The sequence below is a fragment of the Chiloscyllium plagiosum genome, chromosome 2, assembly GCF_004010195.1.
Source record: "Chiloscyllium plagiosum isolate BGI_BamShark_2017 chromosome 2, ASM401019v2, whole genome shotgun sequence".
In the NCBI taxonomy this organism is placed as follows: domain Eukaryota; kingdom Metazoa; phylum Chordata; class Chondrichthyes; order Orectolobiformes; family Hemiscylliidae; genus Chiloscyllium; species Chiloscyllium plagiosum.
Window position 1 is genome coordinate 7,740,696 of NC_057711.1, and position 19,173 is coordinate 7,759,868.

A 19,173-nucleotide genomic window follows, 5' to 3' on the forward strand; every position below is an offset into this window, starting at 1 on the left:
TTTGTTATTCATGTCATTGCAGATTGTGGCTAGAATTGTGTTTCAGCATTAAAGCCCAAGGAAACTGGAATAAGACCATCTAAGCCAACTCACTTTAACATTCTGGACAGCAGGGACTTTGAATGCATCTATTTCGCCTAGATCTGAATTCAGAATCCAAAGCTGAATGTTGGTCTGCTAGTCCATGCCATCATGTTTTATCTAATTTATTCTTACCAAGTTTCATTTTTGCTCTGCATTCTTGCTCTTTTATTCTAAAGACATTGTGCATGGATTTAGAAATTGCCATATCCCTAATGTTACGTATTAATGCTATGGAAGATCTCTCAAAACATGAAAGAAACATGCACCGACTTACAGTAAACCATTTAATATTAAACTATTTAAGAATGGCAATAGTTAAAAGTAACATTCCTGAAGAAGGGCTTATGCCCGAAACGTCGATTCTCCTGTTCCTTGGATGCTGCCTGACCTGCTGCACTTTTCCAGCAACACATTTTCAGCTTAAAAGTAACACAGCCAATTATACAGTAATTTTCACCCTCCAAACTACAGGTGCACACAACTCCTAAAAATTCTGACTTTAGAAATAATACATTGATGTTTATTTCTAAGCCTGACCTGCTGCATTTTTCCAGCAACACATTTTCAGCTTAAAAGTAATACAGTAATTTTCACCCTCCAAACTACAGGTGCACACAACTCCTAAAAATTCTGACTTTAGAAATAATACATTGATGTTTATTTCTAAATTAAAAACAGAAGATAATATAGCCACAAACAAAATAGACTTTGAGGAGCTTATCCATCTGATAAAGAGCGTCAAATTGTGGAAGTCGATGATGGCTACTGCAAGATTAACCACCAACTTTCATCTCTCCCAAACATTATTTTTAGGAGTTCCCTTCCTGTCCATTAGCCTCGCTTCTAATGGGAGACATCATTCCAGACATTGAGTTCTTCCTTTCCTGTTTATTCAGTCCCACTAATAGATTCTGTTATGTTCAGCTCCCAAATCTGAAAAGCAGCCTTAACCTTCAAGATCATCACATTTTACAACGCACAAGAGACATGTTGCCTGCTATGTCCTTGCCAGCAAAGGGTTAAATGGCCTTTATGTTCCCTTAAGGAAATCTTAAAGCAACAGTATTTATCATTCCAATAATACATACTTACTTTGCATGGAAATAGTTACAATAGCTTGCCAGTATTAAAAAAAACATTGCTTAGGCAAATTTCAAAAACAATCACTGGATCTTACCTCTGGAATTCCAGAACCACACGCATATGGAGCAAACACCTTCACAAACGAAACAGCCAGGAAGCCAAATCCCAAGGCCCAAAATATGTACATAATGTAGTTCATTATATAAGAACCTGGTCCCTGGAAAACATTACACATTAAAAGCTCTGCTGAAACACAGCCAACAAAGGTTTTGAGAATTGTGTTCATCATTCATACAATCAGAATCACTAGACTCAGGATAAGAAATCTAAACATTTTACTTATTTTTCCATAAACTTTTTTGGCATCGATGTCTGTGATTGCATTCTTGAGATAATCATATAATGAAGTATAAACATCTTTTTATTCCCATGAAGCATAATTTATTTTTCGGATTTCTATTTAGACCATAAGACCATGAGACCGAGGAGCATTCAGACCACTGAGCCTGCTCTGCCATTTGGTCATGGCTGACGTGTTTCTTAACCCCATTCTCCTGCCTTCTCCCACAACTCTTAATCCCCTTACCAATCAAGAACCTATCTATATCTGTCTTAAATACACTCAATGACTTGGCCTCCACAACCCACTGCAGCAATGAGTTCCACAGATTAACCAACATCCGGCTGAAGAAATTCCTTCAAATCTCAGTTCTTAAGGGTCATCTCTTCACTCTGAGGCTGTGGCCTCAGGTCCTTGTGTCCTACTCGTGGAAACATCTTCCCCACTTCCATTTTATCCAAGCCACTCAGTATTCTGTAAGTTTCAATCAGACCTCCTCTCATCCTTCTAAGCTCCATCAAGTACAGATCCAGAGCCCTCAACCACACCTTATGTAACAAGCCCTTCATCCCAAGGATCATTTTTTAAAGTTCCTCTGGACCATCTCCAATGCCAACATCCTACCTTAAAACTGCTTTTAATATCCTGATTGAAGCACGTGACATTAGCAATGGAAAACGGGACACTTATTTCTAAACAGTAATCAGCATCAAGCCGCTAGGATTGCACTGCACAGAGTAAAATTCCTTCTAGCATTCTAATATTGCTTGACCAAAATGCCAAGATCATAATTTCACTTACAACTCTGACCAAGCTTAACACTCTCGTAAAACTGCCAACGTCCAAGGCAGTTTTGTTTGGAATGGTCATAGCAAAGAGAGAGTATATCTATTTATCAAATCCACATTAAGCTGAATAATTTGTGAAAATTGCAATTCAGTTAATGAGATGGTCTCAGCCAGGGAAATAAGAGAGCTACACTTAGCCTCAACATTCTGAGGCAAAGGAACACAAGAGAAAAATATAGTTCCTGTCCAGCAGCATCGTTGCATGGATACAGGCAAGGAGAGAACGTGTTTAGTTGTGGTAGGTTCCTCCAAATCACAGAATCCCTGCAGAGCAGATAGAAGCCAGTCAGCCCATGGAGTCCTCCCGACTCTCTGAAGAGCACCTCATTACCCCACACTCCATCCCCGTAACCCTGCAGTTACAATAATTAACCCATTTAGCTTGCACAACCATAGTCCCTTACAGACAATTTAGCATGACCCTTCTACCTAACCTGCACAACTTTGGACTGTGGAAGGAAACCAGAGCATCCGGAGGAAACCCACACAGGCACAGCAAGTGGCAAAATAACTGATCCCAATATTTATGCAGAAAAATACATTCACACAAGTCCCTTTTCCAGAAAGTAAATTGTGACTAGTAAATTAATTCCCACCACCCTCCCTCCCCACATTCCACAAAAACCTAACTTTCTACATGACAATAAATAATTTTTTGCAAAAATATTTATAATACTCCATTGGAAGCCTACTTACATCTGCTTGTCCAATTATTAATTCAGCCCATGTTTTCCACTGAGGACATTCATTTCTTGCTTCAAACGTTGGTTCATCTGAATCCCAGCAGCATTGTTCATGATTAAACCACAACGCACTCAAACATATGCCTTCTTTTAAATCAGTCATCCAGTCTGCAGCAATATCTATCAAACCAGCCAGGGCACCTGAAAATCATCACATGTTTACTTCTTTTCAATTTGAAAATGAGCGATTTACTTCCCCGTTCCTTTTATAATTAACTTAACTCATAGAATACTCACATTCTTGTCAAAATTCAGCCTTTTCTTGCTACAAGAAAATAGAAGTGGGTTACACAGTTCCTGGATCCTGATCCACCAAGCAATTTGATCATGGCTGATCTGTACATCAACACCTGGCAGTAGTTGAATTGCTGTAGTTGAATCAACTGAAAAGACAGAATGCTCTGTCCTTCTCGCTCTGTCAACTACACCATCCCCCACCAATCACCAAGTGTAAGAAGCATCGACTGCACAAACTAACAAGAAAATGTCAAAATGATAATCATGACAGTGAATGTCACAATTCCAAGGTAAAATTCTGGCCGTGTGTTTCAGTATTTCATTTCTGTACTACACACCTGATTCTGGCACTCGAAAGAAATATTTAAAACAAGGCATTCTGTGCTGTGAAAAGCTGCAATTTGCTCCCAAGACATGCACGTAAGCTGAAGTCTGCCAGAGTTCAGAATTTGATAATTGCTTTGAAGAGAAGAAAGGCGAAGAACAGAGATAGGATAAAGTCTCTAAATATCTTTAAGTAGCAAAACCATATTCCATGTAACTATTCCTTGAGAAAAAGGAAATTTAAGATAGTTCCTTCCACTAGATTGCAATGGAGTAAGTAAAGTCAGAAGAGGCTGCTTAGATACGTGAAGTCACATGGTGTGCAGGGTGTTCTAGCTAGGTGGATAAAGAACTGGTTGAGTAACAGGAGACAGAGAGTAGTAGTTGAAGGGAGTAACTTGAAATAGAGAAAGGTGACCAGTGGTGTTCCACAGGGATCAGTGCTGGGTCCATTGTTGTTTGTGATATACATAAGTAATCTGGAAGAGGGCAGTGGTGGTCTGATCAGTGAGTTTGCAGATGACACCAAAATTGGTGAAGTAGCAGAAAGCATAGGGGACTGTCAAAGAATACAGGAGAATATAGGTACACTGGACAGTTGGACGGAGAAGTGGCAGATGGAGCTCGATCCAAGCAAATGTGAGGTGATGTATTTAGGGAAGTCTAATTATAAAGCGAACTATACTGTAAACAGAAGAGCCTTGGGAAACGTTGATGAGCAGAGAGATTAGAAGTTCAGGTCCATTGTACCCTGAAGGTGGCTGCATAGGTGGATAGTGGTCAAGAAGGCATATGGCATGCTTGCCTTCATCGGACAGGGTATTGAGTATAAGAGCTGGCAGGTCATGTTAAAATTGTACAAGACTTTGATTCGGTTGCATTTGGACTACTGTGTACAGTTCTAGTCATCACATTATCAAAAGGATGTGGATGCTTCAGAGAGGGTGCAGAGAAGGTTTACGAGGATGTTGCCTGGTATGGAAGCTGCTAGCTATGAAGAGAGGTGGAGTAGGTTAGGATTGTTTTCATTAGAAAAAACGAGATTGAAGGGGGACCTGATTGAGGTCTACAAAATCATGAAGGATATAGACAGGGTAGATAGAGATAAACTTTTTCCCCAGAGTGAGGGATTCAATAATAAGAGGTCACGCGTTCAAAGTGAGAGGTGAAAGGTTTAAGGGGGATACATGCAGAAAGTACTTTACACAGAGGGTGGTAGGTGTCTGGAATGCCAGCAGAGGTAATAGAGGCAGGCATAGTAAATTCATTTAAGATGCATCTGGACAGATGCATGAGTAGGTGGGGAGCAGAAGGATAAAGATCCTTAGGAATTGGGCAATAGCTTTAGACAGTGGATTTAGATTGGCTCAGGGTTGGAAGGTCAGACAGCATCCAAGGAGCAGGAGAATCGACGTTTTGGGCATAAGCCCTTCTTCAGGAATGAGGAAGGTGTGCCAAGCAGGCTAAGATAGCCTGTAAACAGCAGGCTAAGATAAAAGGTAGAGAGGAGCGTTTCTCAATGCACCTCCCCCACCCCCAAGTCCCTCCTCCCTACCTTTTATCTTAGTCTGCTTGGCACACCTTCCTCATTCCTGAAGAAGGGCTTATGCCTGAAATGTCAATTCTCCTGCTCCTTGGATGCTGCCTGACCTGCTGCACTTTTCTAGCAACACATTTTTCAGCTCTGACCTCCAGCATCTGCAGTCCTCACTTTCTCCTCAGGCTTGGAAGGCCAATGGGCCTGTTCCTGGGCTGCAAAGTATCTTTGTTCTTGAACAAAAAGATCCACTTTTCCCAATTTGGCAACAGCTTGCATTTATATTATTCATTTGAGCTAAGATTATTTCCAGCTGCTCAACAGAGGTTTACAGAAAAACAGATATCAAGTCAAAGGAAGCAAAATTGCTCAAGGTTATCAGAGTTGAGATTTAAGGGGAGTCTTTAAGGATGAGCAAGAGGGTAAAAAGGAGAAAAACATTCTAATGAAAACAATTCTTCAATCAATGTTCTCTCTTTAAATCTCATGATTTGACAACCACCTGATGAAGGAGCAGCACTCCAAAAGCTAGTGCTTCCAATTATAATATAATTGGACTATAACCTGGTGTTGTGTGATTTTTAACTTTAAATCTCAGACAGCAGTCAGGCTGAGGGATGGAATCACCAACTTGTGAACCAAATTTGTGGCCAAGGATAGCCAGAGAGGATGAGATGAGTCTGTTTTTCCCTGAGACAGTAATGAATCAGAAGATAGTGCAATTCTTTACAACAGAGGGCTACTAATACTGGATCATCAATTATATTACAAGGCAGGGAGAGGCAAATTTTGAAGAAAGTAGGAATTCTGGATTAAAAAGGCAGGAAAATGGAGTTGAGGATTATCAAATCAGCCAAGATCGGCAGAAGACTTGATGAGCCAAATGGCCTATTTCTGCTGATACATCTTATGGTCTTACAGCTCAAAGACACTGCCTTTGATTTTCCTAATATGTATTTGAAGGATTTTGTTGTTCATTTTGTAATAGTTGTCAGACAATTTAGGAACCACTGATAGGCTAAGAGTTGTAAGGTAAGGACGATTGTGACAACATACATGTGAAACCAGACGTGTGCGCATGTGAGCGTGAGCATGTGGGGGGTTAATCAGAAGCAATTGTGTGGGATTGACAAGAGAGTCCAATCCAGATTCTACAGCTGTGACTGGACAGACAATAACGGAAGGAGAAGTCCTAATCAATTCAGAAACAATTGAGAGGCAGTGGAAGAAGGTGCAATTTATCAATGCCAACAGCTGAAAACAGGTTGAGAATCTAAGGAGGCATAGTTATTTTCATCACAGTACATAGCATATAAGTTGTGACTTTGATAGCCATTTTCAGTACTGCAGCGAATTACATATTTGATTAACGAGTTCAAACATGGAGTTCCAATAAAGCTGTGCACAAAATTGAAAATGACAGCAGAGAGAACAGCCCTTGGTGATAGGCAGCAGTTGCAAGGATGGAATGGTCAAGAGTTTTGTTTTTGAGGATGGAGCGATTAGAGAGAAAGGGACAAGACCTCTGAGAAACTAACGTACAATTAAAAGAAGTCACATCGTCAACGGTTTCGTGGGAATACTGTTCAGGAAGAGGTAAGCAGGTCTCATAGATTCTATGAGCTCAGACAGGCCATGGAGAAAAGCATAAGTACAAAGTCAGGTATGAGAAACCTTACTGGATGTTTGATCCAAGGGACTAGGGGAAGACAGAGAGTTAACATAGGCACGTCAGACGATGGATGCAGTCTTATTAAGTGTCCTTACCACCTAAGATAGGCTTATTGTACAGCATATCAACTACTGGTTAACTTTCTATCTTATGAATGTGATGCATTATGGACATGACACACATCACACAGAGTGAAGTATTCACAAGTACAGAGTGGAGCAACAGCCTTTTTAATCAGTGCTGGGAGTCTGCAGCTAATTTTAGCAGCATTGATCTAAAACCTAGAAATTTGAAATTTAACAAAATAAATTATCTTCATGGTTCTTTTAGAAGTTTAAATGAACGTTATGATGAGTCACAACCTAAAATAGAAATACTCACCACTATTTGAACCTTGTCAAACGCATCAACTAAATCATGCATTAAAAATATCCACTTAAATCTCATTATCAAGACTTGCTTAAGTTCTTTCAAATCAGAACACTTGAGCGACTGCTTAATTTGCATCCATTCAAAAATAACAAATGTATGCCATGATTGTCACTGAACCTGATTCATATGCTTATTACTTAAAATTAATCCACAACTATATATAAAAATCAGCTCAACTTGATGGCAAGATCAGGGCTACCTTATTTGATTCCAATTTAAATTTCCCACTTCAGCATTCCATCCATTTGCCAGGGGAATCACTCAGGAGAAGCTCAATAATATGTCAGCTGTGTCTTCAGCCAAGCTTCAAACCTCAAGCCATATAACAAACATAATCTGCCTCTAACTCCACTGCCAAAATTCTTATCGACATAGGTCAGTTCTAGATGCTACTTTCTCATTGGTCTTGAGTTTCATCACTTATGAATCAGATCAAATCCTATCTCTATCTTATTCTATTCCAAGCCTGTTTCACTATAATGCCTATCTGAATTGCTTCTACTGTATAGACATTATTATAAACATTGAGGCTTTTATTTTCATTTGCAATCCATTCCCTGACATCATACATTCTTCAATCTCCACAACATCTTTCAACCTCATATTCCACAATACACTCTCCATTCTTCTGTTAATGGTTTCATTTGCAGCCCCCTCTCTCTGCACTATTTATAGTCATGCCAATTTTCAACTCCTCTTTCTTCTTCACAAGTGTCTTTAAAGCTAATCAAATTGGTTCGGTGCGTCAAATCAGCAGTGAAATCTGTCAAATGAACCATGAGTGCAAGCTCCTCTCCCGATCTCAGCACCCAATATTGCTCTATGCTGAGTTGCTCTTTTAAGTCCTACATTCTGAAAGGTGCTATCTTTCAGAAAGTTATTAAATCAGTGCTGCACATTGGTCAAATTACAAGATTTTGCACACCATTTGAAAAAGCATCACAGAGCTGTTGTGAACATTATTTGATTTTGGCCATCAAATGAGTAAAGTAAAATGATCATGAAATATTTGTGAAACCATGATTTGCTTTGTCCATATTAACTACTGTGCTTGCTTGAAGAGCTTTGAATACCCATAAAATAGTGAAAGGTTTGGGATAAATCTGAGTTTTTCTTCTTTTGATTAGTTACTGAATTTCCACAGGAGTAGTCTTAATAATTCGCCGAGCTGTCCAGAAGGTCATTGAAAATCCATAGCAATTTTTCAAATTTTTTGAGCAAGTAACAGATTCATGTAATTTAATTTAATGCAATTTAGCTGGAGTTTCAAAAGACTCCTTAATATGGTACTGCATTGTTGACGGATGAAGATATTCAGACAATGCGAAGTGATGGAACACTGCACAATGGCGTGCCAGCTGCGATCAGGCAGGAAGCAGAGATAGAGAAAATAAAGTATTGTGCTTTTCACAAATTAGATTAAAAATCTGGAGTTTGGAATCAAAACCACAATTTCTAAATCTGTGAATGTTGCCAAATTTTATATGAAGACGACAGCTAGGAATTACATGGGAAAATAATTAGCAAAGATAAATATGAGGTAGTCCATTTTCATAGGATTAAGTGGTGACTTATTTACTTTCAAAAGGATAGATGATCAAGGGAATCTTTTGTACAAATACACCAATTCTTTATAAGGTGTGCCTGAAATGTGCACAGCCTAGAAAGAAAAACCAAACCTACCACAGGGATTTATTTCTAAAATTATATAAATTAAAAGGAGAGGGACTATGCTAAATCTGTATCAAATTTTGGTCAGACCACTTCTTAGAATATGCAGTGCAGTTCTGGTCGCTATAACAAAAAAAAGGACAGAAAGTGCTTTGGAGAGGGTGCGGAACAGATTTACAGGGCTGAATCAGAAATTTGTGGGCATACATGTGCGGAAAGCATTGATAAAGCTCTATTTTAAGATTTACAGGTGACTGTCTTTAAGATTATCAAATATTTTGCTGCAATGGATAGAGAGAAAATTCTGAATTTAAATTTCATCTCCTGCCATGGTGGGATCTGAGACCATGTTCTCAGGTCAATAGGCTGGGATTCTAGATTACTCATGCAATGACATTACCAGTAGCTACCACCTTGCCCTATTATATCACAACATAATTTTTATTACACTCTCCAAATGACATGAAGTCAGCAACAAATTGTTATTTGTGGCTCCTGAACATTCAGTAAAAGACAATTTGTACTTCTGGGTTTTGGTGTTTGAACAAGACCATCAGCTTAATTTTACAAAAACCCAGACAACTGGACTTCAATGACATTTCACGACAAAATAATCTTCATCAGACTGATACTTTTGTAACCTGCAATCCTCTTGACATTTCCTTACCTGATGCCAGACCAGTCAGAGTTACAACTAGCCATCCTGACCAAGCATCATACAGGCTTTTTATAAACTCCCAAACAGAATCTCTTTTCTTGCTGGTAATCTGTAACACATAAATACTGAATTACATCTTCTATATTAGAGTTAGTATGGCACACAGTATTCAACTCTCTTAAATAGCATAGAGATCACAAAAGGCATGTTTTGAAAAAATATGAAATGAAGGCTGTATTGACGAACACAATCAGAAATTGCATTTCTTAATTCCTCATTGTAGCAAGTAATATTAAAGTTCATCAAAGAATGATACCTGCTGGGTCCTGTCTGTGTGTGTGCATGCATGCATACACACACACACACACACACACACAAACACAAACACACACACACACACACACCCTACATCATCATCTTGTACTTACAAAATGCCTTTACTGTAGTGAAAAGTTTAGGCTACAGATTTTGTGGCAGTGATGAAAGTAGTGGGCGAGGAAGGCAGCGGTAGAAAAAAATGTGAGAGACGGTGAGTGTATGCATGCACATGACCTTTCCTCATGAGCTATACTTGACTGAAAATGTTAACTGTTACACTTGCCAAACATGCTACTTGACCCATTCAGTATTTCCAGTACTTTATTCTTATTTCAATTTGTTGTTGAAATGGTCAACTTTTCATTCCATTTGACCTTCCCTACTACCCTAATACAATCCTAAATTTCATCACTGCAGCCAGTGTGCTGGAGAACTCAGAACCTCATCAGCTCTGTATTTTAAATTCTGAGATCACAAAGTTAAACTTTGATGCAAGTGCAATTCCCATTATGTCACACATGCGGAGACAAAACTTAATTGTGTTTCTATTTCTTGCAGTTACTGAAATGCAAATTGTTTCATTTGATACCATGGAAAAATTATACTAATATTTTGCATAGTTATACTTCAGCAAACAAACCAGTTTATATACTTTCTTTGCTATTTCCATTTAATGTACTAAGATACTCCGTATTTCAGGCAGCAGTTCGTCATTTTTTATTCATCAACTGGAAGGCAGATTTAAGATTCTTCATTTTAGAAAAATGTCAACTGAAATTCAGTCAACTTTGCTAAAAGAAACGTTTTGTGCTTAGTATTTTTTGTTATTTAATAGTTTCATTGCATTTTTTGAATGGTTTTGCAGATTATTTAGTGGGATGCTGAAGCAAACTGACCAAGTTTGGTCTCTGCTTTCTGCTGAATTAGTTGGTTTCAGCTGAACTGCATGTATAAATGACCTTTGAATCTTATGGGGAAAGCCAAATAAAAAGATCCCTGATCCCAGTTCCTACCCAGAGGCACTGTGTGAATCTGAACAGGGTATCTGAGGTTTCATGAATAAGGGATCATATTAAGGAGAGGAAGGACGAGCCCCTTTGTTCTTTCAAACCTTTTTAGACGCTAGGAATTAGTAGCAACTTTATGGAGGAAGAAAGTAGCTGTTGATGAGTATCTAGTAAATGGCTAAAACCCTGTTCCAAAAGTTCGCAAATTTATAAGATATAGGGCAGAATTATGTCTTTCGGCCGATCGAGTCTGCTCTGCCATTCAATCGCGACTGATATGAGCCTTACCCCCATTTTCCTACCTTTTCCCCATAATCCTTCAACCCATTTTCAATGAAATATCTGTCTTAATCCTTAAATTTACTCACTGTCCCAGCACTTTGAGGTAGCAAATTCCACAGATTCACAACACTTTGGGAGAAGTAGTTTTTCCTCAACCTGGTTTTAAATTTGCTACCCTTATCCTAAAACTATAGGAAGCATTCAGTCCACACCTATTTTATCCATAGCTTTTATCATCTTGAATATCCCAATTTGGTCTTTCCTCATTCTTCTGAATTCCAGACAGTATAGGCCTAAATGTTCAATTTTTCTTCATACAACAAACCTCCCAACCCTGGGATCAAGCTAGTGAACTTCATCTGAACTGCCTCCGATGCCATGACATCTTTCCTCAAATAAAGGGATCAAAACTGTGCACAATAGTACTGGTGGCAAGATTAAGATAATGTATAATAAAGGAAAATAAATAATTGATTAAAATTAATTAAACAGCACATTAAACATATCAATGATGGCAGGGCAGATAATGTATTGTAATTGCAGAATAAGAGTTAGTGGATGCTGGTGTAATCCAGGGCAAACATGTCCAGACAAAGAATTCGTAGTTGGAGTGGTGGTGGCGGAAATACCGACACTGTAATACAACTAGAAAGAAGTTACCCAGACACTTTATTCCAGAAGATGGTCACATGCCTTAGGACAGGGTTTCCAATTTGGTCACTGGTCAGGGAAAAGAAGGTATGACTACAAGTAAGGGAAACCAGTTGACAACAGCCTCAGCTTTCCCAATTATCCAAGTGGCTGTTGAGCTTGTTTGAATGAAAGTGAGAGCTGTAAGTGAGTGAACTAACACTGTTGTACAGGAAGCCATTCAAGTTGGAGATTGAGGAGCAGAAAGGAATAGCAACATTAGAAAATAGGAGCAGGTATAGGCCATTCAGTATGGCATTGGATGAATGTCCAACACAATACCATGTTCCGGCTTTTCTCACACACACTTTAATCCTGTTGACTCTAAGAACTCTATCTAATGCTTTCTTGAAAACACGATGTTTTAGTCTCAATCGCTTTCTGTGGCAGAGAATTTCACAACCTCACCATTCTCTGGGTGAAGAAATTTCTCCTCATCACAGATCTAAATGGCCCACCTCATCTTCTTAAACTGGTTCTGGGCTCACCATTCATTAGGAACATTCTGCCAACCTTTACCAAGCCTAGTCATGTTAGAATTTTGTAGGTTTCTATGAAATTTCCCCCTCATTCTTCTACATTTCAGTGAACACAGTCCTAACCAATTTAGCCTCTCTCTTTTCATACATCTGTCCTCCCATCCCAGGTATCATTCTGCTAAATGGATAATCTTTTGGGCGGCACGGTGGCTAGCACTGCTGCCTCACAGCGCCAGAGACCTGGGTTCAATTCCCGACTCAGGCGACTGACTGTGTGGAGTTTGCACATTCTCCCCGTGTCTGCGTGGGTTTCCTCCGGGTGCTCTGGTTTCCTCCCACAGTCCAAAGATGTGCAGATCAGGTGAATTGGCCATGCTAAATTGCCCGTAGTGTTAGGTAAAAGGGGTAAATGTAGGGGAATGGGTGGGTTGCGCTTCGGCGGGTCGGTGTGGACTTGTTGGGCCGAAGGGCCTGTTTCCACACTGTAAGTAATCTAATCTAATCTCACAATTATCCACCTTGTACTTCAACTGACATGCATTTATACATTCACTTAACATGTCCAAATCACAAAGACACATCTCTGCATCCTCCCACCAGTTTTGTGTCAAGTGTAAATTTGGAGATATTTAGTTCCCTCATCTTAATCATCAATATACATTGTGAATAGCAGGGATCCAAGCACGGATTTCTATAGTACTCCACTTGTCACTACCTGAGAAAATGATATGTTTGTTCCTAATCTAGAGGACACTGTTTTAAAAATAAGGGGTCACCATTTAAGCTATTTAACACATCTCAGAGGGATGTGAACCCTAAACAACCAGAACCTTTGAATATTTATAAGGCCGAGGTGGATAGATTCTTGGGAAGAAAGAGGATTATTGGTGGCAGGTGAAAATGTGGAGCAATCAGATCAGCCCTGATCATATTAAATGACATTAATTGAGAGGCTGATCCTACCAATCTAATCCAGCTGCAAATTCGTAATCTAGATTCAGCAGCTCTTAGATTTAATTCACTACTGTTCAAATCTTTGAAACCAAAAAGACCATTTTGTTTTTTGCACAGAGTATTCTTTATTGGGTCATCAGTGGCAGAGTGACAACTGCAATCTTCACAAAATCTTCGAAAACACCAGAGGGACTGGTGCAGGTAAAATGTGCTGAAAAACTTTTTACTGTGCTATAGATTTCAATGATGACATTGCTGTGGCTGATGGAAAAGTCTCACGAATAATTGCGGTTAACACAAGATAGAGATTCCAAATGACTAAATGGAAATATATCAAATACCTATGCCCTCCAGAATTCAAGGATTATGTTCATTCGTATTTTTTCAATTACTGAGCCTAGGAACACTATTTGTACTCACCTTTCTGTGCCTTTCCCGATCTTTGCACTTCTCTCGTACCCAGTCAATTGTGTGGAAGTCGTCATATGTGCCAACACCTGGTATAGGTTCATCCAAAAGATCCAACAAATGTGTTGTGCTATTTATACCACCTCCATTTGTCATTGTATAATTGGCTCCTTTAAGATTAAGGCAGAGAAAAAAAAAGTTAAATTTATTTTAAATACGATATGATGTATGTTTTTGAAGATTCCCTCACATTAACATTTTTTCCTAGAATACTCACCTAGAATTGACAATACATTTCTCTTCATTTTTAAAAATTAATTCAGAGCAACCAGTTATCCTGCCAGTGCCAATTTTTTCAAACTGAAGTGCAAGTAGCACACCTTGCCCATCTACAAGTGGCCCCATTTAACAAGCAGTGCTTCATAGGGATTAAGTTCATTCCAATTTTATTACTTTTTCTTCTAATTATCTGACAGAATGCAGGATAAATTATATCAAAAAGAAGTAGGGGCAACAGTAAATTTTAACAATGTGCACAGGAGGAAAGAGATCACATGATATCTGCAATGATAAATAAATTATAACAAACACATTGCACTGATGAGATAGATGAAAACTAGTAGCAATCGCAGCTTGATGCAGCTGACCGTATAGGTTTTCATTTGGTCTTGGGCTTCAAAAGAATGTTTTAAATAAAGCAATGCGACATCTAATTTGTAGTATTAAGCCAGAATTTTGGAAATTATTTTTCTTCCGATTAGCCCAACTCTAACTGTAGAAATTTTGTACCGAATTCAAATATCTCCAAAGTAGGTTGTAGATTAGATGAGATTACCTACAGTGTGGAAACAGGCCCTTCAGCCCAACAAGTCCACACCGATCCTCCGGAGAGTAACCAAGCCCGTCCCATTTCCCTCTGACTAATGCATCTATCACTATGGGCAATTTAGCATAGCCAATTCACCTGACCTACACATCTTTGGACTGTGGGAGGAAACCCACACAGACACAGGGAGAATGTGCGAACTCCACATAGTCGCCCAAGGTTGGGACTCTGGTGCTGTAAGGCAGCAGTGCTAACCATTGAGCCACCATGCCACCCCTAAAGAGGCTGACCAACCGTGTTTTTCTTTTTAGATTAGATTCCCTACTCTTTGCAAGTCAAGTATAGACTTAGTTATGGTAATCAAAAGTGTGAACAGTACTCCAGCTGTATTCATCACTAAAGACCCATGCAATTGTAGGCAGTCTTTGAAATAACTCCCCAGAAGCCGGTATTCTGCCATCAAGGCACCCTTAATTTACACATGGAGAATCCTTGACAATGATCCAGCTCCCTCAGAGTTAGCTCTCAGAGCGAGCAGGATGTCTGTTGCTGCTTTTTGTTTTTGTTAAAGTGTCAGAATGTTTGATGCTCCATTTCTTTTCTTTCCCTACACTACTGCCTGACAACCAGTACTTATTTTTGCCTCACATCCATGTAGTGCGTATGCAGGTGTCGGAGATGCTGTTTTATCTGACACTCCTGTTTATATTTTTTCCTTTTGTTTTCTTTTTTATACCCCCACACTACCACCTAACTGCGGTAGTGCTCATTTTCCCCCCAGCACCCATGTGTGTGTGCAGGTGAGAGACACAGTGAAAGCCACAAGGTGCACGGATCTTTATTCAATTTCCACCACCAGGAAGAAAGGAAACACCCAAGTGGCCAGTGACAAGTAGTGCCCTTCACATGAAAAGGTAATGCTGCTTTTTTTTAATTTTATTAAACAATACCAAAGAGTTTACAGAAAAACAGTTAACATTTACAGCTGTATACAACAGCAATTCTACAAGGGAGAGGAGCAGCAAAGCCAGGCCCCAAACCCTACCGTTCAACCAGTTTTCAGGGAAATGAGGATAAACCTCAAATCTCAGTTTCAAACATGAAAAGACATCAACAATGACATTTGTACACAAAAAGCCAATCCAGTCAATGCTGCTTTTTTTTGTCAGGCAGGGCTCCTTGGCAGGACCAAATAACAGGCCCAATCAGGGAATTCATATTCTACGTGGTTCACCTGGCTGACCTCGTTACAATCACTGCAATCTTCTTTATTCTAGTACTCCAAGTCCCCTGAAGTGAAGGCCGACATACCATTTGTTGCTAACTTTGTGCTCCTTATACAAGTACATCCAATTCTCCTCTGCTTAAAAAATTGTTTTGCTATTCTTATTGCCAAAATAAATTGCCTCACACTTCTCACATTATACTCCATTTCCAACCTCGTTGTCCACTTACAGCCAGTCTACCATGTCTTTGCAGCCACACGGTCCTTGATTTCAATTATTAATAAAGAAGGAACAGAGGATCTATACTGCATTTCGCAATGATTTATTCACGTGATATAGGCATGCTGGCACGGCATTTGTTAGTCTTGAAAAAGGTGATGGTAGTAAGCGGTCTCTGTGAATTGCACCAGTCCATATGTTGAGTAAGAAAAACTTTGCAGTGACTTTGGGTAAAACATTACCCAACAGCCTTAAAAAAAAAAACAAAATTCCTTTTGTTTGCAATACATTACTCAGGTGACTCCGACTGAACACAAATGATAGATTATCTCTGTTCATTCATGGGAGAGTCATCACAAAGAATTGTACAATTCACAACAGTAGTGTATAACCACCTTTTCAGGAGATGAGAGACAAAATTAATAAAGTTGCAGTACCATGTCCCAAAATAGAAAAAGGTTCTCAACACAATGTGCTCTTAAACACAGAATGAATACAGTAAGCTCATCAACATTTATTACTCCTCCCTTGTCGTCATGGAAAAGGTGGTGAGGGCTTTATTTAGATGTATTAGTTTATGAACTTGGGTTTCACAACAAGTGTATAGAATTGTCCAATAAAGCAACATGGTGTTGCAATGTACCATCCTCAACGAAGTTGCCAATATTAAACTGTTTGAGGTGCTTGGGGCTGTTTTGGAATTTCTGGTCAATGGATTCCTGTTTTCTTCTCAAAACTTACAATGGCTGCTGCTGAATTAAGGCGAAACACAGACACTTTACAATGTCAAGCCTCTCAAATACAGCATTTCTCTAAAAATAATATTGCCACTCACCCTGTATTTGGCATCAAAGTAGTGAAAGCAACACTGTGGGCAAGAGTATTGTTTTGATCTAGCAGCAAGTTGAGCAATTGAGGAGCGACTTTTCAAATATTTATATTGAGTCTAAGCAGGTCGAGATTTTCAGACAAAAAAACACATTAAAAGATTTATGTCTGGCATGCCCTCACATTTCAGCAGCGTAACTCTGGACCCTATACTATCCTTGATAAGAGCATGACCACAAATCTAACACTGTAGAATTCACTGCTCAAAACGAATAATCTCCAAATTATTCTTGGTGCCATTCAGCACGAAGTATAGGAAAAGAAAGACAGAGCAGATGACGACTCAGCTGGAGAAATGGTGCAGGCAGGAAAGCTTTACATTCCTGGATGAGATAGGAACTGTACAAGTTAGACAGGTTATACCTGCACATGAATGGAACCAACTTCATCTTGGGGAGGTTTACTTACGGTGTTGGGGCAGATTTAAACTAGACTGACACGAGTATGGGATCCTGACAAGTACTTCAGCTTGGGAAACCTGGTCAACATAGATGAGTTAGACCATAGAGTCTGTTTCTGTGCAATATGACTCTATGAGATGGAACTAGAAGTTAAAGTATGAAAAAGTGTGCTTGAGAGGCAAAGGAATCATACGTTTGACAAGGAGGAAGTGAGTTCACCAGGCAAATTGGAATATATTTTAAGATGAGGAACCTGAGCAACAAGGCATTTGAACTGACAGTATACATCGGCATATGAGAATATGAATTATATGAATAATTGGCAGCTCAACATTCCTGGTTATAAGATATTCAGACATGATAGACTCGGGGCTCTAAGAGTGTGTTTGCAATATTGATCAAGGAATCAATCAATCAATCATAACCATGAAGAGCGATTACGTCAAGGAAGGATGATCAAATGAGGCCATGTGGGTAGAAGAACACAAAAGGGGAAAACAACTGTTGGGTGTGGATGAAAAGCCCCCAAGTTGGTGAGAGAAAGAAGATTAAATATGTAGTCAAGTTTCAGAAAAGTATAAGAATAAGAAAGACAGTAATGGGGGTTTTAACTACTCAACTATTAACCAGTATAGTTTTGGCGTGCAAGGTAGGGAGGGGACAAAAGTCTTACACTGCATCCAGGAAAACTTAGCCAGTATATAGAAAGCCAGCAAGAATATCATAAATGAAACCTGACAGGTGAAAGAATTATCAGTAAGAGAGCATTTTGAAAACAGTAATTTTAACTCCATCAGATTTAGGGTAGTTAGTGAAAAGGATATTAATAGGCTGGGAATAGAACTAAAAATGGGGAAAGGCTAATTTCATTAAAATATGATACGATTTGGTCCAAGTGTACCAGGACCAGTTACTTGCAAATAAAACTGCATTAGAGCGGTGGGTAGAATTCAAGGAGGAAGTAAGAGTTGATGACAAATAGGTTCCTGTAAAGAGTGGGACCAAAGCCAATGAATCCCAAATGTCAAGGGACAAAGTTTAGATTAAGAAAAAAATAGGTTTATAACATACTGAGGGCTCAGAGTCCCAAAAGGAGGATGAAAAATACAAAAAATATAAAGAGCAAGAGACTAACTAGAGAAACAGCAAGGTCCACAAACGTAATCAGTGTGCGGACCCAGAACATACAAGCAAGGTCCTCAATGAATACTCGGCATCAGTCTTTGCATTGGAAAAGGTTGACACAGAAAATCCAGTTTCCCACATTTTGTTTATTCCCTGTCTGTGAAACATCTTGCGACATTTTTCTACACTGAGGGTGCTATGTAAATGGAAATGGTTGTTGGTGCTGCAGCAAATCATCTTTATTGATCTATGTGTAACAACGCAATCTTTTAACAAGCAACCAAGTAAGCCTGAAGCTGTTCAAATACTTAGTGCAAAAAACACAATGAGCATGAATAAACCTGAATGAATTTTGAGTTTTGTAATGGATATGAAGAACGAATAAATTCAGCAAGGACTAAGATTTTAAGAATATTTCATATGAATTTCAGTCATTTTCAAAATACAATCAATTAATATGCTGATTTCAGTCAAAAACATATGGCACAGCACAAAATAAGTTGCCATGTATACTCAAATGACCATTTTGGTGGATCTTATACGTTTAATTATCACAATTGTGCTGACAAGTTTACAAAATATATATTGCATTGCACTTTTGCAGTCATTTAAACATTTTGATCAGTATGCTATTTAATCATACTTTTTTTTTTTAAGGGCAGTCTTAAATTTTGTTAGAAACCCCAGATCATTAGTTTGGTACACATTGCTGTCAAAGTAC

The 19,173-nt window shown here is 38.9% G+C and overlaps 1 protein-coding gene across 5 annotated transcripts in view; it reads right to left on the reverse strand.

Annotated features, from left to right (window-relative positions):
* The window catches only part of clcn3 (chloride channel 3), a 151,385-nt gene that overhangs the window by 42,977 nt on the left and 89,235 nt on the right, over nucleotides 1-19,173 (reverse strand). For all 5 annotated transcript variants that reach the window (XM_043703439.1, XM_043703467.1, XM_043703449.1 and 2 more), the window contains 4 exons: nucleotides 13,780-13,937; nucleotides 9,639-9,738; nucleotides 3,052-3,239; nucleotides 1,262-1,384 (listed from right to left, as the gene is read on the reverse strand). In XM_043703439.1, coding sequence (XP_043559374.1) covers nucleotides 1,262-1,384; nucleotides 3,052-3,239; nucleotides 9,639-9,738; nucleotides 13,780-13,937 — 569 coding nt within the window. The remainder of the gene's footprint in view (nucleotides 1-1,261; nucleotides 1,385-3,051; nucleotides 3,240-9,638; nucleotides 9,739-13,779; nucleotides 13,938-19,173) is intronic.